The sequence below is a fragment of the Nymphaea colorata genome, chromosome 9 (genome assembly GCF_008831285.2).
Source record: "Nymphaea colorata isolate Beijing-Zhang1983 chromosome 9, ASM883128v2, whole genome shotgun sequence".
Classification (NCBI taxonomy): Eukaryota; Viridiplantae; Streptophyta; class Magnoliopsida; order Nymphaeales; family Nymphaeaceae; genus Nymphaea; species Nymphaea colorata.
Window position 1 is genome coordinate 13,963,444 of NC_045146.1, and position 24,505 is coordinate 13,987,948.

A 24,505-nucleotide genomic window follows, 5' to 3' on the forward strand; every position below is an offset into this window, starting at 1 on the left:
CCCACAGAGAGGGGAGGGAGAGGGGCTCCACGCCACTCCCTCGATTCACGCCGCTCATGTGATGGCACGAAGGAAAGAGCGCGGCGCCACCGCACGTGCCTTTTGGTAGAACGCCTCGCTGGCTCGCACGAGCGGCCGGCTTCTTCCCCTCCCTCCTTCTCTTCCTCTCTCTCTCTCTCTTTCTCGGTCTTTACGTTCTTTTACAGGGTGGACGGAAGGAAGGAAGGAGGGACTCTGTATCTGATCTCTCTCTGCCTGCGTTCTGAACGGCTTTTCAGAGAGGACAGGAGAGAAGAGACAGATATAGAGGGTGGAATAACGGCTTCTTCTTCTTTCTCTTCTTCCTGTTGTTTTCCTCCGTTGAATGTTTGAGACGTTTTCCTCGAAGGGAGAGCGGAGTTGAAGAATCCCTCGTCTGTTTTCGTAGTTTTATTCATCTTTTGTTTCCTTTTGCTTCCATTCGATCCGTCTGAGGAGGAGAGAGGCGAATTCCGAGGTTTTCATTTGCTTGAGTTTACCTTTTCGGTTTCTCTCCAATTGTTCTGTGGTATAGGAGGGGACGAGGGAGAAAGATTCGAGTTTCTTCTCCTCCTTCTTCCCCTTCTTCTCTTTGTGTCTCCTGTTGCTATCTCTCCTTTATTGGGAAAAGGGAAGGGGAGGGGGAGGCGGAAGGGGGAAGAGAAGGCGTCGAAGAGACGAAATTCAAGGTTCTATTCTTCTTCCTTTTTCGTCGACCGTGCTGATGGAGCAGCTTGTCAATTTCATTATTCGTCCCCCCAGGTAAATCTCTCTCTCTGAACGAATGAATGTTTGAATACTTTCTGATCGCTTCGTCGTTTTCATTTCTTTTGTCTTTCTCGAGATTCCTTTTGTCGCTTCGTCATTTTCATCTTTCTTTCCCTGCTTTCGGTATCGCGATCCTTGTAAATCGTTAGTCTGAAGGCTTAATTAGAGAATCCGTCGAATCGTTTAAATTTCTGCAATTTCTTTAGGACCTGGTGATTCGGTATCACAACAATGAATGCTTGATGCTTTTTTTTTTAAAAAAAAATTAAAATTTAAATTTGGCACCTGTGTTGGTATAGATATATTGTTCATTTTTTTGTTCCTTTATTTATTCCATGGAGCTGATTCCTTATAAATAGAAGTTTGAAATGCTCTTGTATAACTATTTTTTGTTCGACGTATGTGTGATGAATTGCCATCGCTAGACACTTGCCCCAACTATTTTATCTGTCACGTAAAGTGCCAATCTAGTCCCTATCAAAATTGGTTTCATATTTCCTCTTAGAGAAATAATTTGTATTTTTGTAACTTATTCCTTCTTTTTTTGGTGGAATTTGATTAACTTACAACAATTCAAAGGCCGGTGGATCTGTTGCTTTATTGGTCGAAGGTTGCTGATTTTGACTATTGCAGTTAGGAGCACTTGTTCGACTGATACAAGAAATGTTTGGCTGTACCGCGTTAAATTGCAAATTTGTAACATTGTATCTATTCTTAAGTATGTGGATTTAGGGGGATTGGGGACGAGGAGGGGCCTCTGTCTGCAGATCTGAATATTCACATACAACCAAATATTTTTCTATTTATTTTCTAATATTTTTTTGGAAAACTAATTGCTTGTTCAAGAAATTCTTTGATTTGATAATTTATGTAGTCTTTTCTTGTGTTCTTTGTAAGCAGAAACTAATATGTTTGATCTGACCTGCAGAGCTGAATATACCCCAGATAGTGACCTTCTGGAACAGAAGTTTATGCTGAAGGGACATTGGTATCAGAGAAAGGACATTAAGGTGTTAAAATTTGGCATTCCACACACATTTGCATGTGTACAGGCACACATATAGCATCACAAAAACCCATGCGGCCATTCATGACCTCCACCTTTGGCAATCGTTTGAGGCTGTTTAATTTAGGAATTAGGGTGCAGAAAAGATGGTGTAGTTTGTATCAGGCTGACAACAATTATTGCTCGTGACAGCCTCTTGGTGTCATATGTGATCCTTTGTGTTTTAGTATGGGATAAGTAGTCCTTGTTAGTTTCTTGATATTAATTGCCAATATGAAAAAATTGATAGGTTTTCCCATTGCCACTTGCCAAATATTAGGTGTGGCTTCCAAATCATTCGTGAACTTGGACATTTTTGCTTAGCTTTCTGGATGTTCTCATGCATTGAATTTTCTTTCCAGATGGTTCAGTGTTGAATTATTTGGAACAAGGAGTTCTGGTGGTCAAGTCTCATTAATCTTGGGTGTTTTTAATACAACTACAGGTTAAGAATAGCAGAGGACTTGAACTTCAGTGCAGCCATTACATGCCACTTGCAATTCGGGAGGGAAAAGCACTGCCATGTGTAATATACTGCCATGGAAATAGGTGCGGTTTGAAATTCTTGATTCAAATTCTATGGATTTATGTGATCTCATCAACTACATGAATAAGCAAGGATAACGTCTGTAACATGCCTTATTTGATAATTTTGGCTTCAGTTTCAGTCATGTATATTGTCTTCATGCTTATGTTGTAATCCAGTTTTAAATTACATGATTATGCAGTTCTGCTTGATGCATTAGTCGTTGATGTAATTATGTGTCACATCAACTTTTGATAAAAATAATTAAGCAGTGTGAAATTTGAAAGGTGAAATTTTCGCCATTTTAAGTGCTGAAACCAAGCAATTCAAATTGTTAATATATTTTAAGCAAAGTAATTGAAGCAGCAGGTGGACTGGTGGTGCTTATGTGATGGTGGCTAATGTTCATCTCTTTTTGAGAGCTTGAGGCTCCATGAGTTAGAAAGTGTAAGTCCTATATAAATTGTTTATGCACTAGTGAATGTTAAAATATAGGTGTGTCGAAGAATGCATTTTATGCACATGTTGTTTTGTGACTACAACTGAATCTGCAGTACATCTACAGTCTAGTGTAGTGTCTTTGACCTGATTTTTTTTTTCAAGGAATTCAGAGCCAAACTTGGCTATTGTATTTCAGCATTTGGTTCTGTCAGGTCCTCTAAATATGGTTGCCTGTTCCTTCCCTTGGTTACACTTTCAGACATATTCATTTTTTCCTTGCCTTGTTTCTGTCTTTTTTCTTTATCCTTTCTTTAAAAAGTCTATCTTTTCCTGAGTAAATGGAAGCTTTGATATCAAGTCAAGCATACCAAATCCATTTCAAACTGTTCTTTCATAAGTTGAATTTACTGAGATGTCTTTAATGATGCATGTTGTACATTTTGGTCAATCTATGGAAAACCAATAACTTCTGACCATTTGTCTTGGTAGGAACTTAGTGTTACAACCAATATTCTAAAAGGCGTAGCGTATCGTGTATCGGATGGGCCGACCTATACACCGTATCGTAACGTATCGTGTATCGGTTGGGCCGACCTATACACCGTATCGTAACGTATCGTAAACGTATCGTAAATTAGTTTTTTAATTCATAAAAATATTTAAAAATTAGAAAAAATCGGTAAAATCAGGAAAAGCAAAAAATCAATTAAAAAAGTCATGCTTTATATATATTAAAAAAAACTCATCACATCATTCATAAACCATAATATATTAACACTGAACATTTAGAAATGACAAATAAGAAATTCATAACAACATAATATACATCCATGAGAACTTTAAAGTTTAAACTTTAAAGTGTTTTAGATTACATTACAAGTTTGCAACAAATAATATATTATGATTATCATCAATCAAGTTCCCATCATCCCCACGGGCCATGAGTAAACCTTCTTATCGACAAGCAAGTTCTCCTCTAAATCGACGATTTATCACATAAATGGGTGATTTTTGTAGAAAAACTAGTAAAACTTTCCCCTCTGACAACTTTTAGACATGTTTAGAAAGAGGGAGAAAAAAGTTTTTTTTTGTAAAAAACCACAAAAAATAGTATTGTACGATACGGGGGTGTATCGGGGCGTATCGTACGATATGGGCCCCGTATCGCACAATACAACCGATACGCATATGATACACAAGTGTATCGTGTATCGTAGGTGTATCGTATAGGTTTTTCAAACCTATACGATACGTATTGCACGATACGGGGTTACAACTACCTACCGTATCTTGTGCCTTGTGTAACCTTATGCCTTTTTGGTTTAGACAAACCCTAACATAATCGATATAATATTTTAAGTATCTGTTTAAACACTGTAAGGCATCTTGTTGTTTCCTTTTTGTTGCCTTATTTAAAGAATCTGTTGCAAAGAACAGTTGAATAAATTGAATATGCTTGCATGACTCATTTTGTCATACATTTGCAGTGGCTCTAGGGTGGATGCCAGTGAAGCTGCCATCATTTTGTTGCCATCATATATCACAGTTTTCACTCTGGATTTTTCTGGTTCTGGACTTTCAGAAGGAGACCATGTTACTTTAGGGTGGAATGAGGTAAACTCCTGAGGATATCAGGATCTCAATTAAATAAATGAGATTGATTTGAATATTGTGATTTGGGAGTGTAATTTTGCTCCAATTTCTACTGTTTATAGTTTATGCTTTATGGAGCTTTTCCTTTTTAACCTTTATGTAGAATATCAGAGAATGTTATTGTAGAATAATGTGTATGATTGAACTGCGTTTAATCTCACTAAATTTATTGAGAACTGATAACTCTCTGGAATTTTTCACTATGCTAAAATGGGCTTTCATGCCTTGCTGTTTCTACTTTCTACATGCATATGCACACAAACATATATATGTGTCATTGCATCTACATGCAAGCAACTTACAAGTACAAGTACATACATAGGTTCACTGCTCACCTAGTTACGAGTGATATCAAGGATTCAACATATTACTTCATATTTCTGTGCAGTTTCATTTTTGTGACACCTGCTGAATTATGGAAACAATTTTCGTGCCCTTTGTGTGCATGATCTAAAGCTTCATGTTTTTATTTAGAAAATGAAACATTGCTTTCTCTGGTAAATTTTCCACTAATATGTGCTTTTAGTAATTTTCAGAAGGATGATCTCAAGGCTGTTGTCAACTATCTGCGAACTGAAGGCAATGTTTCTTTAATTGGTTTGTGGGGTCGCTCAATGGGTGCTGTAACCAGGTTTTTTTTTTTATTTACTGTATTTCGTTTTTTAATTGTAGCAAATTATACCTTGTCTTTCTTTCATTGTATTATATGAGTTAACTGTGTCACCTCACAGTTTGCAATCAGGGAATATCTTAATCATGCATGCTAAGTCTCCCTGGAATTTTACCTCAATGAATCTAATTGAGGAGAAAAATTTTAGGGAACTGTTACTGACTTTTTAAGTCATTGAAGTTCTAGCTGGTCTCCTGGCCAAATTTTAGCTTTTTTATTTTTTTACTGTAAAATGTTGTTGCAATATACAACAGTAGCTTCATTTTGAACCAATATTAAGCAGTACTTAAGCCCTATTTTATATTTTACTGAAAATGATCTGAGTCTATGTTTTATGTATTGACGCTGAATTAATTATATGCCCTTTCCTGGAGAGTGCATATTACTTTATTATTTTCTGGTTAGTGGTATTTGGTACCTCTGCGTTATATAACGTTCTCCAACTGTCCTTTTTCTTGACAGTTTGCTATATGGTGCTGAAGATCCCTCTATCGCTGGAATGGTTCTGGACAGTCCATTTGCCAATTTGATTGACTTGATGATGGAACTTGTTGACACTTACAAAATCCGCCTACCAAAATTTACTGTAAGTGATTCTTTTTTCCTTCCTCCCCCTGTCTTTTAGTTGATGCTTGATTAACTGAATTTTTAAGCTTTTAACCTTTCACTTCGTTTTAGGTGAAGGTTGCAATTCACTATATGCGCAGGGTTGTCCAGAAGAAGGCAAACTTTGATATAGCAAATCTAAATGCTGTTGAGGTAATCAACAGGATACCATTATTGGATGATCTGATTGTTTGTCTTAGGCTTTAACTTTGTGATGGACTCCTGAAAAGTCATAATGGTTTAATAGTAATTACCGATTAGCATGCCAATGGATTATTGCTCTGTACATATAGATGATTTTAAACTGGAGAAATTTCATACCCTTTAAAATTCCCGTCACATGTTATCACATTACGACCTATATGTGTGAAGTCCCTATCACTGACCAATGCAAATTCAAGAGCTTTTCATGCTAGCAAATAACTTGTCTTGTTTGCATTGGCTTTTCATTCTTTTTCCCTTTATAGTTCATGTTGTCCTCTCAACTCTGCCTAGATTACTGCATGAATTTATTCCTTCTGCCTGAGCACATGCCTAAGAATTTTAGTTTTTGTAGGTAGCAAAATCTTGCTTTGTTCCAGCTTTATTTGGGCACGCCACTGAAGATGATTTTATTCAACCTCATCATTCAGATCGAATATATGATACCTATGCAGTAAGTCATTTCTCTATGTTGCTTGTTTACTCACTGGCCTCATTGTTACATGGTGACAATTGACAAACATTAATTTCTTCGTAATTTTCAAATTTCAACCTTATGTGCTAAGCCACCTGTAATATATTTTAAGGCTGTATACTCTGAGAGATTTGGTGTGCTTAGCGAAGTAATCTGTTACAAAAAGGAAAGGAAGCTGGGTACCTGTGTACATGAATGTGGATGCAGTATTCTTTGAAAAGACGGGTGTGGGAGCGTGGGTAGGCAAAGATATATATACAAAAAGGAACACAAAAATTGAAGGAAGCTCTATGTACATGAATATGGATGCAGTATCCTCCATAAAGGCATGGGTGTTGGGTGGGCAAAGAGATATGTATCGTATATATTTATAAAATATGTAAACTATATTTGTGAAATATGTAAACTATGTAAATACTGTGAATCAAGAAAAACTTGGTGTACTAAGTAAATATGTTTCTTTCCTTTAAATCACAAAGCTGTTATCTACCTTTTTGAAAGAGTAATCTTGCACATGGCACATTGAGAACTATCAGTAAGTTAATCAAACTCCTCATAGTTGGACATAATTCCATAAACTCTCTCTCTATATATATATACATATATATGTGTGTGTATCTGCTGTCTAGGGACTGTCTGGATTACCTATTTGCAACCTGTTTCCATGGATCCAGCCATGCAAATGTACACAACATGATTAAACTTTTATGTTCAAAGAAGAAAATATTGAAAATCTGATGTATAGACCAGATTTTCTAGTGGTTTTAAATTTATATGGACTAGGTTCTTAGCTTTCTAGGGTCATAAAACGTGATCTAGACATCAAGTTTTCTTGGCTTTTCAACTATGGTCACTTCAAATATTGTCCATATATCTATGTGGTTAAGTTTCTGAAACACTGCATAAGACTGGGCAATGTTATACACACTCACACACACAGATATATATGTACTTAAATTAGGGTACAAGATCAAAATCGCTGCAACTAAATAGCTCACACATATATAAACAATATGGCATAAAAGTTATCTTGCAGGAGATACTTAATATTGTTTCTAATTCCGTGGAGTTTGCATGTCGCTTATCTAATATTGTTGATGTCTTATGGCCTTGCAGGGGGACAAAAATATTATCAAATTTGATGGAGACCACAACTCACAACGCCCACAATTTTACTTTGATTCCATAACTATTTTTTTCCACAATGTACTGCATCCTCCAACTGATGCAGCTGACGGGATCTCTTTTCCATTAGACCATGAATATTACTTTGATCAGGTACTAAGAAACTCTAATGCATACTTCTTGGTCTTTCTGATGTTAAAAATTTTAAATGTTGTTGCATGATTATTGACTGATTTTTTCCTTTCTGTAGAATAGCTGGGATAGCGTGGATGGAGTTGGGCTTCAAGATTATGATTCTCACACACCTTTCTCAACAGGCATGGCTCTGATGTGACAAACACCTGTTTTGCCAATTATCTCAATCAGATGTTGCACATTTTTTTTTTTACCTGAGTTATGAGTCTTCTAATTATGTTCAGGTGATGTCACTGATCAATTGCCTCTTAGAAGACCTATGAGTAGAACAGAGGTATGAACACCATATGAGAAATTGAATTTTCATCAAATAGTGTTATGTACTTTGTTTTGAGGAGGTGCTTTTTGATTGAGGTTGTTATGAGGAGGTTGCTGAATTATGTCCACTCCACATCCTTATTAATGGTTGAAGGCTGAAAGCCTGAAATGTATTAAGGATACTGTGAGTCTTGCATGATTTAGCCAATAGCTTATGGTTAATAATTGCTGGATGTGCATTTGTATATTGCTGTGTCAGGAAGAGAAGAAGAGAGAAACTTTGCAGTTATATCTAAAATTTCCTTTCAGAGGTTTACAATGTCAAGGATGTGCTAGGGCCTAAATTATTTTATAGAGAATTTTCATTGCATTGGGCCAGTATGAATCAGCTTTAATTGAAAGAATTGATATGCAGTTGTGTACATGCAGTAGGGCATATAATATATACTGTCATTAATCATAAGCAGGTTCAGATAAACCCCAAAAGCTATGTCACATAGGTATGGGTACGGACCATTTTCAAAAAATTTGGGTGCGGAGGTACGGCCGTACACACACGCGGACATATATATATATATATATATATATATATATATATATATATATATATATATATATATATATATATATGTCAAAAAATTTCAAAATGAATAACATATTCATAAATCATTATCCAAAACACAGTATGGAAGTAAGTGACATACAAATACATCAGCTTTCTTGATTCTCCGTCGCATCATCAAGATTAGAAGGAGCAACAGGTCACACTTTTAAGATATATTGACATCGCTATGGTTATGGCTCACACTATTATCGAAGAGTCAAGTTATAGAGAAGGGATGGATTTTCGAAACATTGTATGGAAAATTTTAAATGAAAAGTTGTGAGGAACTATGTACAAGAAATGTTTACAGTGAAAAAGGAAACAGGAAAAGAGAGGGGGATTTTTAATTTTCAACTCAAAAACTGGACAACTTTGAACTCGGTCAAAGTTGACCGAGTCCGAAAATGGAAAAAAATGATTCCGGGTACATTGACCGTACCCGATGCTGCATTGACCGCACCTTTGCCGTACCCAGGGCCATAGAGGAGTACCCGTGTGACATAGCCCAAAAGATTGTAATTACATGGGTTACGAAGGTGCACTTTGTAGAACACAATAAAGCTAACTAGAAAAGGTTAACCTTTTTGTCCTACTCTCCTGAAAGGTTCGGCTTACCAAGTGTCCATTGTTTTGTGATTCTAACTTGCTTTAAGTCCTTCCTGAAGGTGTCCTCTAGCACGCTTACACATGCTTGGTCTCTATTCATCAATCTGATTGAACCTCTCTTTTTCTTGGAAAGCTTTGTTCTATTCACTTCTTGCTTTTGTTGAACCACCTTTCAGCATATACTGTGAAGAGATTTGAAAATTTGCTGTTTGAAGCCCTCATTTTTGCATCGTTTACCAACAAAATAGATATCTTGTTTAAAATAAAAATGGCTTCATACTCAGTGTTCTTAAGCTAGACTTTCTCAAAGGAAACATTCTGTCCTTATTAACCACTATTATTTGGTATTCTTATTTTTTAGGTCCCTGTTGATATTCGTGGACAGGAGGAACATCTGGTACAGTATACTCTTCCCACATCTTTTCCTGTTGAGAAAGGGTTGACAATATGCTACGCCTGGGTTGGCTGTGGTTTTTGATCCATAGGGTCCATTGGGTTTTCTTTTGTTTTTTTTTTTTTTGTGTATGTGTGTGTGTATGTATGTGTTTATCAGCTGATTTTGAACTAAAGTATGGTTTTCTAAATACTATGTTACTAAAAATTTGTTTAAGCCATTGGCTAATAGGCGAGGTGGGCCAAGCATAGGTTACCTACCATGTGGAAACACATGGCGCCCCTGCACTCTACAACAATCTTTTTTTTTGTCTTCTTCTATCGGTGGCTGATGTTTTTCTTTTTCTTCTGCAATCTAAAGCAGGTTTTTATATATAATTGTTATAGAACTGTCTTTAGGATATATATATATATATATATATATATATATATATATATATATATATATCCTAAAGACAGTTCTATAACAATAACATGGTAAGCTGAGGGCTTGTGTTCCTCAGTCTTGGAAAACTTTTATTTAATAATTTCGGGTTTTAGTATAAATTTTCTTATTTTAGAAGAATTAGGGATTGAATAGTTGGTATTTAGGAAATTAAGAGATTTTGCTCTCTATAATATTGCAAAGCAGTGAAGTCAAATTGGAAATTCTCTTTCTTCATGCTATAACCTTTAAAATTTAACTGTTCAACTTGTTGAATTCTTTGTCACATGGGTAGTGCTGTAAAGGCAGCGTACCCATAGCGGTCGGGTACGACACCAGTACTGGTATTGGTACTGTCCCAGGTATTTCTTGGGTACTAGTCAAACAGTACCGAATGTGGTCAACGTACCTGGGACTGTATCCGTCCGATTTAGGATTCGGACAAAGTTGACTGAGACCTTTCCTATCCAAAATTTAGGATTTCAGTTTTTTTCTTACACCATTTATGCTCGGTAAATGCATGCGTAGTTGTTCGCTTTCATATTTTGTTCAATAGTTTCTTCTTTAGAATCTATAAATTTTGAATCATGAATGTGCTATTTTGTTTGTTTGAATTCTTACACACACACACACACACACGCACATACACACACCCCACACCCCCATACCCAAGTTCTTTTGAAAATAATTCGAACCCGTACCTATGTAACATAGGTTGAATTGCTCTCTCAAACTTTTGATTGTGTTTATTATTATGTTATGGAATGTTTAATTGATGTTTTCAGGCTTTTTAACTTGATTTTGTAGATTTTTCAACTAAAATGCTTCAGTTTTGCTGTTGCTTCTAGAAATTAATATGCCACTTTTTTCTATTGACTGCTTAATGTGCCTTGCCCTAGCTAGGGTCTAGGCTTAGCCTAGGCTGCACCTAGTGATTTTAGCAACATAAGTAGTTAGCCTATTTTTATTCTGCAGTTTACTTTTTCAAATGATTCCTTCTTTTTTCTCCATTTAGATATATTTTTTAATTGCTTTAATAATATTAAAAAATTGTTTGGCAGTGTTATTGACTTGTTGCATGTTTCTCTTCCCTAAGCTACTGAGATATTTATAATGTTTGTCAGATGAACAAGGGGGTTATGACATGGGCATTTTCAATTATATTGGACTTTAAAGTTTAAAGTTTGTTTTTCAGAAAAATGTTCTGTCTCTGTCTCTGCATGTGTCTATGTGTGTGCATTGATATAGTCTAGCTTGGTTATTTTGTGTCAACTGAAGTTTTATGCGTCAAAACAATTGATGTCTATAAAATGCTGCAGGAGGATGCAAGTCAGGGTGTTAACTGTTCATCTTTAGACGAATCTAATTCATACACTATTCCCTTCAGTCACTCTACTTTTGGTGGCCATTCTGCTGGATCTTCATATGGTAGTGTAGCTGATTTCCCCTACAGTGTTGAAGATGAAGAAAGAGTAAGTTGCTCAACCTTTTCCATTGATATCCATTGTCAATTTTCGTACATGTCGAGTAGGTTTTCTACGCTTTCTTCATTTGTCAATGTCAATCTCACATTCTGCTTGAAAGGATGCCTTTTGCTACTTCTCGTTTTTCCTATGTCGTAGTTCTGAGGCTATCATCATCATTGGATAGCTAGGAAAATAGCTATCCTGTAATGTTAATTCCTGTACTTAGTTCTGAAACAGGTTAGTTTGGGTACTACTTCATTTGGAAGCATAGTATAAGGATTCATTTATGTGTACTTTCTACCTCTTTTCCTTATTTCTTAGTTGGAGTTTTCTTCTTGCAGCAAGTGTATTCAGTGTATCCAATGCTGCTGTGTCTTCATGCCCTCCTTGTACCAAACAATTGTTTGTATTGGCTGCACTTGTATTTTACCATTTCACTGTATTTTTTTTCTTCCGCTGCTATCAATATTAATAGTTAGACCCTGTGAGATCATGGTTTTTACTTTTTACCCTTCATTTGGTCTTTTTGTTTGGGTTTGCTATCATAGTTTCTCTCGTTGTCACAAATCTCACATCTTTTTCGAAAAAAGACACGATATTTCTGTTAAAAAAGATCCAAACAAAACAAAAAAGACACTATTTTTTTAAATGCCAAATTAGTTTACATGTTTTTTCATGTTTTTATCGTGTTTTTTTCATATCATTTTTACATTTATTTTCCTTTAAAGTTTAAAAATTTAGTTAAATTATTGATCTTCATTTCTATCATTACTAAAACACTGTTTTATCATTTTAACTAGTTAATTTTTATGCTGTGTTTAGTTTCTCATTTATTTCATTTTTATCTAATTTGTTGGATTTGTTGGATTTCAAAATAAGTTACCAAGATTTTTTCGAGAGAAAATTTCACCAAAATATACCCGAGAAAAACCTTGCCATTAAAATCCCAAGAACAATATTTGCGACAGTTTTCCCTACAACCTTCTCTTTTTCATTAATAAGACCACCATCATTAACTCTTCATTGAATTCTTCTAGACAAAATTACTGGATTCTGAAGTAGAGCCAGAAGAAGTGCTGTACTTCTTACTGATGGTTGAACGCCTGCTTCACATGTTCCAAACCCTTGAAATGGTGAAACCTTCCATTCAGTCATGTCTAAGTACAGTAGTAGAAACTGCTCTCAGTAGCCTGTAGCTTCCAACACTATCATCCATGATCCAAGGCATGATTACCTGACAAATAATCCTAATTCTCTTCAACAATCAGCTTCTGTATCTGTAATGATTCAATGAATGGGTGAGTCACATGCATTAAGAGTAATATGCATCTTACCTTCGAGATTATTGTCGGGTGCAGCTGCATGTATGTTCTTCATTTGCATTTGCAGTATTTGAGTCAAGAAAGATGTAGTTACAGCAAAAAGTCTGGTTTATGCTGGGATACGTGTCTGTAATAAATCTCTGGTCGGTCCATTTTACTTCGTTCACTTCCCACAGAGTAATCCGATGATCCATTTTCAGGGTGCCTTGCAGTTCAAGAATGGAGAACGTGTAGGCACAGGAGGCATCTTTTTGCTTCTCCATTTCTTTGCATGAAATTTGATCTCTTGTCTCATTGCAGATGCTATCAGAAGCGATCATTCTCTCGCTCAAGGAGATGAACATTGGGTCAACAAGTGAGGATCCAATGTCGGCGAGTTCAGAAGATCCATGTCAAACGGATGACTCACCTTCAGCTGGAAGGAGTACTTCACCTACCGAAGGACCTTCCTTTGAGGGAACAGCTGGAGATAGTTGCATTGATTCTCTGGTTGTTTGCCAACCTGAGTTGAAAACACTTTCTCACCCAAAAAGTTCAGTAACAACGGTACATGCTGAGCCACCTTCAGTTACCGACTGTCAGACACTTGACCCTGTCTTGTCCAAGTCGTCGTCTTTGCCAGCTTCAGAAAGTCAAGCAGAACAGCTTAAGTCTTCATCTACTGGATGTTTGTGCAATGGGGATCTCTCAGCACAGCAGCAGCACTTGGATCAGCCTGCAGATGCGAATGCTTTGCTGCCAAAGAACATGTGAATGCACATAATGGATAGTTTCGTCCACCGTTTTCAGGCTCAGCTTGTTTAGGAACAAGGGTTGAGCATGATCCTGCAGAATTGGATTGTTTAGTGACAGGTGGGAGCTTGATCTGTGGGAATGGATGGACTGATTCTCTTTGATGAGTCTGAGTCAGTAGATACGATGCGCATGTAAAGAATCTTTCCGGCTTCCCTTGATTTGTAACCATGTGTGCAACTTCTCAATGTAAGAGAAACAGCTATAAAACGGTGAAGATAGCAGTAGTGCATCCGTCAAGCACGATTACATGCTGTGGTGGAAACTGCCAAACAAAGTGCCAGTTATGCCCGAAGACTAGCAGAGTCGGGTTCACCAATACGACAATACCTGGACAGGAGTCTCATAGTTCACAGCCTCCGTGACAAGTGTGTGGCAGATCTGCAACCCACTGCGGGCAAAGGGGCCTGGTTTTGCTGCTGCTGGGTTCCCTTGGGTTTGTGTAAAACGCTATTCACTTGCAATTGGTAGGTTTTTTCTGCTTGCCTCGCAGGCAAAAATGTACGATACACGTCTGTGCTGTTTCTCCAATGCATGTGTATGTATAATGTTTTCATAACTTACCTAAAGCATATAATCTTGATATTTTCCATGTATTTGTAGTTAGCATTTGTGTGGGTAAAGCCAGTGCAATCCATCGTCCCGCAATGGCCGTCCAACATGCCAAAACCTTCTTGCGTGGTTCTGCGCCTTTAGGCGCCTCGCTCTGTGAGAGGCGTTGGTGCTAGCCATGGCGTCGGCATCTTTAATTTCCTTTCTATTGTTTGTTCCTTTTTGGTTGATCTCGGTCTTATAGGCGACGGCACATTCAATATCGATTTTGACATTATTTATTTTTAACATTCGCACTTTTTGAGATGATTTGTTTTTAGAATAACATGGTTGTACGTCATTCCAGAAGGGGTTGGCGCGGAGGTTGGTATGTATGTTTTGAATTCTAAGGGCATCAGCCTCTTGCCTCTTGTATTTAAGCATAAATGCATAGCAATGTATCATCCCAAAGCACCGCAACTATTTAAAGGGTAAGGTATTCAGCTATTTGCTCAGTTGTAGAATGAAATGATTCTCTTGCTCACTCAACATGAATATGTCAGTTCAAACTACTGTAGAATGAAATGGTTTTGCTTCTTTCATGGAAGTACTTATGTAACAATTCGACCAACTATTGAGCTCGGATCTTTGGTTCGGTAGATTCCAACCCACCGTTTAGTGGTTTCTGTTTCAACCTCGAAAAGGTTAGGACCAAGACAATTATCTATTCAATAACTTATTTTATAAACCCTTAAAGATTCTTCATAATCTTCAATACAAAGCTAAACATTTGGGACATCACAATCTACCCTCCTCAAGGCATACGGGTCTGTGTGTGTGAGACTTTAGGCTCGAGTGTTGAACCGGCTCTGATACCACTATAACAACTCGACCTACTCTTGGGCTCAAGTCCTTAATTTGATGGATCTCAACCTGCTCCCCAACAGTTTCAGCTCCAACCTCAAAAAGGTTAAGAATCGGGACAATCATCTCATTAATGACATCCTTTTATAAGTTCTTGAAGATCCCTCACAATCTTCAATACGAGACTAAATTTCTGGGGTGTTACAATAATTATAACGCCCCAAATGTTTAGCCTCGTATTGAAGATTGTGAGGAATCTTCAAATGTTTATAAAGTGGGTTATTGAACAGATGGTTGTCTTGGTTGTAGCCTTTTTGAGGCTGGAACTGAAACCACTAGGTTGTGGGTCGGGATCCACCGAACTCAGGTGTGGGTCAGATCGTTACAGTGGTATCAGAGCTAGTTCAACACGCGGACCTAAAGTCTCACACGCGCGGACGCGTGTGTCTTAAGGGGGGTGGATTGTAACACATCATAAATTTAATTTCGTATTGAAGATTGTGAGGGATCTTCAAAAACTTATAAATTAGGGTCATTAATGAGATGATTGTCATGGTTTCTATCCTTTTTGAGGTTGGAATTGAAACTGTTAGGGGACGAGTTGGGATCCGCCAAACTAGGGACCCGAACCTAAGAGTGGGTCGAGTTGTTACAACTTATGTTTAGGCGAAACATATCAGTTAACGAATTTAATCTCCATAGTCATGCGCTCACCAAGGCCACTTAAGTAGTGCACACGGTAAATGAAAATGTAAGTTTGAAGGGGAAAAAAAAAAGTTTTTCTGAAAAAGAAAAGTGTTCCAGCGGCTAGGTTAGGGTCCGAACAGAGAGTACCAGATCCAGAACTGTAGTTGACACTACATTCAGGCAGCACTTGTACCCACGTAATAGACCCATCTCGGGTGGTCCAGAGATAGACTCACGAGTCCAGGAAGAAAAGTTGCACTTGGATCCAGTGAAGCAAGAGCTGAACTTGGATCTGAACCAGGGAATTCTGAGAATGTGGGAAACACGAACGACCAACAGGTATGCGAAGGCAAATAGAACTTGCTTAGTCCAGATCGTAAAACCGGTTCTTTGAATCTGGTTGGGGCTTCAGGTCTCTCCTAACTATCGATCCATACCTTCTATCACATTCCTATCCTTTTTTGTCCAAATATCTTTGTCTGTGAGCCTGATGGTATGAAATGGATCTGATGCTGCTGGTGTAATTCAACGCTAACTTGAATCCAAGTCTAAATGACCAGCAGTATCATCCAAACATGAATCAAATAGCTTTGAGGAAGTAAGTTGGAACCAAATAACAGGATCTGATTGATAAAATTAGCGTTAAACCTTGTAAAACTATATGAAGAATAGTATAAACATATAACGGTTGATCCATATTCGTTTGCAGATATAGAAGATCCCAGCCTACATGCGGAAAAAGTGCATCAATATGAGCTTAAATCCAGTTGAAAAACATATTGGGTGGTACTTTTAGATCCGGATAAAAAACCTACATAGCGAGTTGGATCCATTCCCAATCCTACTCATGGGATGGTGCGCATGCCCGCACCACATTTCTCCTCGGTGAGGTCCCGCCACCGACTCTCTCTATATAAGCTCAGCGAAGATCTTGCTTGGTGAACCTTCGGAATTCCTTCGTCAGTTGTCCTCCGAACGAAATCAACCGGCGGAGTCGCAAGCCGAGACGCTTTAATTTCCCGGTAATCTTCTTTCTTCTCGCATTTAATCGGAGAGATCTCCCTTTTTTTCTTAGTTTGCCATTATTTTCAGGTCCAGATCTACGTTTCCCGGACAATTTTCTCCGAAATCTTTAATGGTACGCATCTCAATCGTGCCCTGCTTTTTGATCTGCTCCTTTATATGGATTACTTCCTGAAGTATATGGCTGTTTCTTGATCTTTTCTGTATTTACCGCTGTGAGATCCATGCAATGCTTGAGATTTAACTAGTGTGGAATCAAGCGGATGGTGACTGACGGAGGAACATGGTTTTTCTTGGAGGCCGTTCTCAGTTTGAAACAGAAAGAGATTCCTGCGAGGAGAAGAATAATCATTTTCTGTTTCAATTGCATACTGGGAAATTTTCATGAACCTTCTTTTGGTTGATCAGGTTTTGCGGTTTTCGGTAACTTGCTTTCTGCTTTTGATGAGATGAGCCTTTTGTGACTTGTTTTGGTATGTTTAAATGGATGTTGATCACTTTTAAATGTGATTGTTCTCGAGAACTAAATGGTTGTATCTCTTGTTCTTCCCCGGTTAGTCCGTGTATCAAAATTTTGTTATACAGATTCGTTTCCCAATGGTTAGTGTGCTGTTACGATTGAAATGTTAATGCTTTTTGTGGAAAGCATACAGTCCACTCATGTATCTGACAGGACCTTCTTGAATGATATTGATGCAGATGAAGACCGTTAAAATTGGAAGTTAATTTGGAATACTTTCATGGTTTCTTTGTGTCTTACTTTGGCATGTTAGATAAACGCAGCACAAGAGATTGGGATGGGATCAAAATATCTAAAAAAATGACGAACTAGGATCTTGTTTAAAGGTACTTAGTAGTATGGGATTGCCAGTAATAGTTTTCCGTGCTCCATTCTGTGTAATTTACTTTTTCGCTTATGCTGTTTTTCTCGACAGTTCTAACGTTGCCTGTTTGTCTTCACAACCCTTCAGTATTTTATTCCCATTCTCGTGGCAGCAACCATGCAATGGAAACGCTTAAACTAAATATTTTTATCATTGTAATCTCTTTTGCTCTCTGCATGTCTCCATTTCTATTATTTTGAATTGAGTGTTCCATGCTGTTGAAATGCAGGATTCTTTTCCTTCAATAAAAAATATTCTTCTTCTCGACTCAGAAGGGAAGCGTGTTGCTGTGAAGTATTATTCAGATGACTGGCCAACGCTCAATGCAAAGTTGGCTTATGAGAAATCAGTTTTCACTAAGACTCAGAAATCAAATGCACGGACAGAAGGTGTCCATTTTTTGCTGGATGTTTCATGACTTTTCATGGTCTTTTGTGATGCATAAACTTCAGCCTTAGTTTCCCTTTATTTTGTTCTCCAGCGGAGATAACTATGTTTGATGGTTACATTGTAATCTACAAATTCATCGCCGATCTGCATTTCTTTGTGACTGGTGGTGATGATGAAAACGAGCTTATCATTTCCACAGTCCTTCAAGCTTTCTTTGATGCAGTCGGCATCCTTCTGAGGTGCTGCTATTTCGTTTCTATTTCATGCTTTCAAGTAGTTCTTTGAATATCATATAAAAATGAGAGCTCTTTCTGTCCAACTTTGCATGAACTTTTAGCATTCAGTATAATGTCTTGGTTGCTTGCTCATATATTAACTAGTGTATGCAATCTTGTCTCAGGAACAATGTTGAGAAAAGGTCTGCACTTGAGAATTTGGATCTCATTCTTCTATGCTTAGATGAGATTGTTGATGGAGGGTATGAATAAAGCTGTTTCACTTTATATTCTCAATACTGTTTCTTGCTTTTCTGATGTTACATTATGTGGTAGGTTGGTACGCTTCATTAATTTGATCATGTTGAATGGTTTAATGCAATAGGGTTCTCTGTAAAGCATTAGCATATGGGCTTTCTTTTTTCAGCTGCAAACGACAAGTTAATTTCTTTTAGTTGAATATGAGATTTTTCATGGTGTACACTAGCTTTGTTATTGTCTTGGATGTATTTGCACTTCTAGCTGAAATTCCTTGCTTTTAAAAAAGATGGTTTTAAAGTAATTTTGCAGAGAATGCTTCGTCCATCGAAGTTGTTAGTCATGTCTTGTGTTATGAAAAGGAGTTATTTTTGCCCATGGAAGTTAATGAACAGCCTGAGATAGAAACATATACATAGATGAGCCGAATGAAACTTACACAAACAAGATTCCTTGCACAAGTACTTTTAAGTTTTAACAATTGTAATCACATGCATGTTCAGCAGAAAAATTGCCCATATTTATGGATTCAATGCTGGAAATGGAAGTTTGCAAATAATTTCTTGTTAGAAACAAATGTTAGAACTAAAGTTAAAAAAGATATGCTGTGGGTACTTCTTTTGGATGCTTTCTGTGTTCACATTTGTGAAATGAAATGATTTAATGGTAGTACGCAAAAGTAATCATGAAATAATGCTTTGAGAATGCTGAGCGATACTAATACGTAAGGTGATTGATTTTAACGATGTTTGTGATCTATGTTGGTGATATGCAACGAATGTTGTCCTTATACGATTAAATTTTTTGTTGTACCCTTAGCTCCATGGGTCTAGTCGCTTGGTGATGTTTTTATGTTGAAGAATCGACTCTTCTGATGCTTATGTCGTACTTATACTCTTATGGTACATCCAAATCCTTTCAGCATTATCCTTGAGACAGATGCAAATGTTATTGCGGGAAATGTGGCTAGCCAAGGTTTAGAGGGAGGAGCCATACTCTCTGAACAGGTACCTCTTTCTTGATCATCTGCTAGACTGTTTTTGGTTGTCATTCTCGTGCAAGTGTATTCTATCCATTAGAGTTAGTCTTCTTGTGATTATCCATTAGAGTTAGTCTCTATTGTGATTCCACTTTTGTGGAAGAGGGTATTCATCTAGTATCTGTGCTTACTAAGTGCATGCTACTTGTTGTGCAGACAATAACTCAAGCCTTGGCCACTGCAAGGGAGCATTTAGCTCGGTCGCTTCTTAGTTCATAATTGTGTGACTTGTCGATGAGGTGGTATAGAAGGGATGCCAAACTCACTTTGTGCTGAATTTTGGGTTTATTGCCCCCCATTGTTTCCTTTTTATACATTTTGAGGCTTTTTTTTTTCCCTGTCATCCCGGTTGTTTTTGTCTTCCCTGCCCCTCAATATAAAATGAATTTTTGGGGAAACTCTCTCCCTCTCTCTCTCTACCCCCACACAGCTGTAGCGCAATTAATAACTTTAACTGAACTGGATGATGTTCTCAAGTTAGCCTGTACCAAATAAATGCAACGACCATATGCTACTTAGGTGTTTCTCATTTTCCACAATAATTTATTCTAGACATTCATATGAGTGCATGTGGCCCAATGTCTGGCAAACATCGTTGATTTTTCTTGTAAAACTGTTTGTTTTTTAATGGTGAAGAACCCTTTGAGTGAGGATGTCCATTTTGCATTTCAAAACATTGATCTTAGTGCTTGTGATCCGGTGCCTCTCAAACAATCATCGATCTTTTCTTGTCAATCTGTTTTTTTGTTTATTAGTGAGGGACGCTTTAAGCGCTACTTAATCTTTCTCTTCTTTAAAGCCCGTTGACTTGATCCATGGTCTGTCTTCAACACCTTTCACAAGGACATTACTAGGAGCGCATGCGGTGCACCGGCTTTGTGGCATCGCCAGGGTATTCGTGAGATGGTTTGGGTCCCCTGGCATACTTCCTTATAAAAGACTATCGCATTTTTCAGGTTTCTTTGATGTCAAACACTCGTGCATCACACTTGCCGTTGGTTATTCTATACGGAATTTGTTTGAAAAGGTGTATAATCGATGGTATCTGAGTTTTGGCTGCACTATGCACAAATCAGCAACAAGAGTTCGGTCACATGACGAAAGGGGCGGATGTAGGACATTCATATTGAAGAAAGCCAATAGTTCATTTATGGTGAAATCCAAGTTTAAAGTTAAGAATGAGACACTGTTCTCCAATTATTGTTGAAGTAATGACATATTGTTACGAAGGTAGTGTCTCGCAGTACCAAGTTCTGAGTGGTTTTACCTGTGTAATCAACCTGTCAAAAAACATCAGAAATTAACAATTTGATAATTGAGGACAATGAATGCACATTTAAAAGCACAGCTAAGCAAATCGAAACCAGGAATTGCATAATGATGCAACAAATTGCAAAGCAAATCTAAACCAGGAATAATATAATGATACAACAGAGTGGGATGTGTTCTTGGTCTGCAGTCTAAAGTTTTTCACCCTTCAGCAAACCATCCGTTACTTCTGCTCCGTGCATTTTGCACGCTGATAGTTAAGCAGCATTTAGCAATTCATGTGCCTCATCCAAGAGTGAATGGAGAGAGGTTCCATGACGGCTCAAGCCAACAGTTCCTGAGAAAACACTGAAGCATTCAAGTTCAGAAGTAGTCGCCGCAACACAATTGAGCTCATTTGCCAGCTGAAATGTCTTGAATATTGTTCTTGTTCCTTTCTCTGCTCTCATCATCGTTATCACCAATTCAACAACAAACCTTCTGATCCTTGGAACCATGACTGAGGGTCTTGGATAGTTCCGCAAAATTTGCACCAATTTTGCTGGCAGCTCTGTTTTCCTTATGCTTGCATGTGAGAGTGCTCTGTGAAACTGCAAGGCATCTGTAAATCTGAAAACTTGGGCTGCAAGTCCTATTGCAACTTCTTGAGTTTTTGGTTCTTCCGACATGATAGCCCTCAGAACCTGCGAGAATAAAAAGCAAGAAGGGTTAAATTTCTCATTCCAAAATGAAAGGGACACCAAAATTTATGCAATGAAAAGAATGTGTTTTAGTGAATGTGTGTGTGCTTTCACCTAGTTGTGACTGCAATAGCATGTGCGTATCTTCTATTCTGGCTCTAAGCGCTGTTGCCTTACAAAGTGACGGCTAAACATGTGGTGACGAGGAACTTACAAAGTCTGCAGCTTCTGTAACCTGTGTCATCTTGTGCTGACAGTCTGATCCTATATATGCACACAAGTTTCTCAAAATTCTGGCCGAGTTTATGGACAGAGACTTGTCGTTGAGCCCTACAACTAGTTTTCCGATCACATCCAATTTCAGCATCCTCTCACAATTCTGCTGATCCTCCAGTGCCAGCATTGCCAGTGCTCCTCCTGCACTGACCCTTAGATTTCCATCATTTTCAAGTATTTCACCATTAAGGAAAATACCAAACAGTAGGCTTATCATCCCCCCTGTGCTCCCAATTTTCTCTTTTGCATCTTTATCTAGAGCCATGCTTGTTAGAATATCTATTGCTAAAAGCTGAAGGTCATTATGGCGCTCCCCATACTGCAGAATATCTCTCAGGTAGCTGATACTGAAAACTATGCATGAAATTTCCTGCCTCAAAACAACTCCAGTGCTACCTGTTGTGGCTGCCAATTTCCTAACTAGTTTCAGCGCACGTCTCGCTCTCATTAGCTGTGACTCCGCGACATTGTTGTTCCTGAGCATCCTCTCTCCAGTGTGAGTGAAATCAACAATTTTTGTTAGTAAGCCTCTGGCACTGCCGATCTTTCCACAGTTGTCATGCTCGTTTGCAAGCTTTTTCAGTATCAGCAGTCCTATGAGATTAAATGGATAATGGTCATAGTTTGTCTCATCCACGGCTACCTGTTTCTGCTGGACCCCATCATCTGAAAGGCTGGTGCTGGTTGATTGCAGTAGGGATGATATGGATTCAATGGCACCAGGAATTCCAGCAACACGCAGTGAGTTCTGTTTTTTTCCGGTGATTTTTGATACAATTATGGCTGCCAACATCCTGATTTCCATCTCTCTGTGGCTCCTCCAACTCAGCATCTCAACGAGTCTCTCCATTACTTCCGCCGAAGTGCCGATTCTACGGAAGGCGTCTGCCGCAAATCGGTCACTAACAGTAAACGCCATGAGCATGCGAGCACCAGTTAACTGCTCCAAAACTGAATCAGACTGCAGGAGCTCTGCAGCAAAGGACAGCAAGTCCATTTTCAGGCCATCGAATATGCTACCATTCAGACATCTCGAATACGAGTCATAGAAGAACCGACGGATCCATCCAATGCCGGCGTCGTCGAAGCCACACTCTTTGTTTACTTGCTCGATAGATTTCATGAACCTGACCTTCCACTCCCAATAGGCTTTCTCCAACAGGAATACAAAAGCTTCCGCTAGTGCAAGAGCATAGAATATAATCAACGCTGCCTTCTCATTTTGAATTTCTTCACCTTTCCTAACAAAATTTGCTTTGTGTAGCCTCGATGCTGAAAGCGCCACAGATGAAGCAGCTGCAGCTAGCTGGAACCAGTAAAGCAATTTACTTATATTTCTAGAAGCAAGAAACCAGCCTGCATATGGGACCAGAGGGACCTCAGAAGTTGACCATGTCCTTTCAGGATTTTGGTCATCAGGCATTGCTGCTGTATTAGAGCGGGTGATCCTTGGCTTTCTGCTGTAGGACGGCAGAGAAGAAGTCACCGGTTGTAGCCCCTTGATCTTGTGAATCAAGTTCTTGGACCTTGATCTGAGGGCTCTGAAACTCCGTTTCCCAGCTTCAGAAAGAGACCATTTAGATTCATGCTGCCATTCTAGCTCATGGCTCCTGCTGTAAAGCCGACCACCTTCAATCAAGAGAATTATGGTCACGAACCAGAAGTCTGTGGATTCAATGGTGGACGCGAAGCCACCAAGGAGGACGACAGTGGCCCAGATGAAACCAAGAGCACCAAGCCCGCTAGCCGTTTTCTCAAATAAAGCTAGCCGGAGTGCAAGGAGAGTAAGCTTCTTTTCCGGTGCCTCCTGCAGCCCCTGCTGCCTTGAGATGTTGCTGCGGACCAGGTAACGTGTGCTGTCCAGTGGTCCAGTTATATCTACCTGGGGCTCAAACATGGAACCCTGCCTCTTTTCTGACACTGGTGTAATCAGATCGGGTATTCGCCAGATGAAGTTGTCATTTGGTGACACTGGGCTTCCAAAATCCATCTTTCTTGGAACGTTGAATTCGAATTTGAAGTGATCTTTTTCTTCACCTGGAAAACCTGAACTTTCAGGTCCAGCGTTCCAGTTGCTCGAACTTTTAATTTATAGTTTTCAGCAGACAAACTTCATATAGTTATCAGCAAAGTTGAACGAAACATTCATGTAGAGCTTACTGCAAGTCTGCTCCTGCTACCTAGAATCAAGCTTGCCTAAAGCTTCACTTGATTAAGGACGGGTGTTGGCAACTATGTATATGGGCTGATTGAACTCCCAATGCTTGCATTGGACAGAACAGCTTAAGGCCAAGAACAGCCATTGATGGCTTCCCCTTAACATGAGGTTTCTTTCTCTTAGCTGCAAACTTTATGTGTTTCTCCGGGCCCTGATAAACTTTTGACCATCTTCAATTTCATAAAAGCTGTCATAAATCAAAATTCAAAGCACCAACTTGCAGAGGCGGACGCTGGAAAGGTAATTGCATTAAGGTAGAAAATGGCGGCACCCAACCAAAGGTCGGCTCCCCTTCCCTCTCTCTCTGTCTCCACACCCCCCCACAAACAAGTGCAAGAGTCTCAACTGCCATTCGTCGGAGACGACTGATATGAGGAGTTTGGTATGACATGGATTCTTAGAGACCGGTGATTCAATCAGCCTACTGTTTTTTGTATCACAACTTGCGTCAGGAGAAGATGTCAGCTTCCATTGATTGGATAGATGTAGCCTGGTGCATTATTTTTTGCGGTTCCTGAATGATGCCCATTTGGAATCGGAAGTTGACATATGGGCCCATTAGGATTGTTTTCTGTGCAAGACC

General features: G+C 38.5%; 3 protein-coding genes across 5 annotated transcripts; 2 read left to right on the top strand and 1 right to left on the bottom strand.

Annotated features, from left to right (window-relative positions):
- LOC116260345 (uncharacterized) lies at positions 1–14,184 on the top strand. The gene is made up of 14 exons (XM_031638607.2): positions 1–780; positions 1,715–1,796; positions 2,277–2,380; positions 4,286–4,412; positions 4,988–5,082; positions 5,584–5,707; positions 5,800–5,880; positions 6,284–6,382; positions 7,520–7,681; positions 7,779–7,845; positions 7,948–7,997; positions 9,553–9,588; positions 11,328–11,480; positions 13,097–14,184. The coding sequence occupies exons 1-14, from the start codon at positions 743–745 to the stop codon at positions 13,547–13,549; spliced, it is 1,671 nt and encodes a 556-aa protein (XP_031494467.1). The 5' UTR covers positions 1–742; the 3' UTR covers positions 13,550–14,184.
- Positions 14,185–16,547: 2,363 nt separating this feature from the next.
- Positions 16,548–19,997, top strand: LOC116259833 (coatomer subunit zeta-2-like). Of its 2 annotated transcripts, XM_031637778.2 has the most exons (7): positions 16,548–16,692; positions 16,763–16,808; positions 17,807–17,966; positions 18,059–18,206; positions 18,368–18,445; positions 19,363–19,447; positions 19,636–19,997. In XM_031637778.2, exons 2-7 carry the CDS (start codon positions 16,806–16,808, stop codon positions 19,696–19,698), a joined length of 537 nt encoding a protein of 178 aa, XP_031493638.1. In that variant the 5' UTR covers positions 16,548–16,692; positions 16,763–16,805; the 3' UTR covers positions 19,699–19,997. The 2 variants fall into 2 exon arrangements, with proteins under 2 accessions (XP_031493638.1, XP_031493636.1); XM_031637776.2 differs by lacking the exons at positions 16,548–16,692; positions 16,763–16,808 and having other exon boundaries at positions 17,801–17,966.
- An 831-nt stretch (positions 19,998–20,828) lies between these two features.
- Positions 20,829–24,239, bottom strand: LOC116259793 (uncharacterized). 2 transcript variants are annotated; one of them, XM_031637714.2, is made up of 2 exons: positions 21,643–24,237; positions 20,829–21,431 (listed from the first exon to the last, which is right to left on the bottom strand). In XM_031637714.2, exons 1-2 carry the CDS (start codon positions 23,692–23,694, stop codon positions 21,006–21,008), a joined length of 2,478 nt encoding a protein of 825 aa, XP_031493574.1. In that variant the 5' UTR covers positions 23,695–24,237; the 3' UTR covers positions 20,829–21,005. The 2 variants fall into 2 exon arrangements, 1 of the variants encoding a protein (XP_031493574.1); XR_007574169.1 differs by having other exon boundaries at positions 21,297–21,431; positions 21,543–24,239.
- Positions 24,240–24,505: the final 266 nt, after the last annotated feature.

Bases quoted from the DNA above. Each gene is read 5' to 3' on its own strand.
- LOC116260345 (XM_031638607.2), top strand. From the start codon at position 743: ATGGAGCAGCTTGTCAATTTCATTATTCGTCCCCCCAG. The intron at 2,381-4,285 runs GTGCGGTTTGAA...ATACATTTGCAG, and splicing joins ATATACTGCCATGGAAATAG to TGGCTCTAGGGTGGATGCCA. The intron at 6,383-7,519 runs GTAAGTCATTTC...ATGGCCTTGCAG, and splicing joins GAATATATGATACCTATGCA to GGGGACAAAAATATTATCAA.
- LOC116259833 (XM_031637776.2), top strand. From the start codon at position 17,801: ATGCAGGATTCTTTTCCTTCAATAAAAAATATTCTTCTTCTCGACTCA. The intron at 17,967-18,058 runs GTGTCCATTTTT...TTTGTTCTCCAG, and splicing joins ATCAAATGCACGGACAGAAG to CGGAGATAACTATGTTTGAT. The intron at 18,207-18,367 runs GTGCTGCTATTT...ATCTTGTCTCAG, and splicing joins GCAGTCGGCATCCTTCTGAG to GAACAATGTTGAGAAAAGGT.
- LOC116259793 (XM_031637714.2), bottom strand. From the start codon at position 23,694: ATGGATTTTGGAAGCCCAGTGTCACCAAATGACAACTTCATCTGGCGA. The intron at 21,432-21,642 runs GTAAGTTCCTCG...TTATTCTCGCAG, and splicing joins TTACAGAAGCTGCAGACTTT to GTTCTGAGGGCTATCATGTC.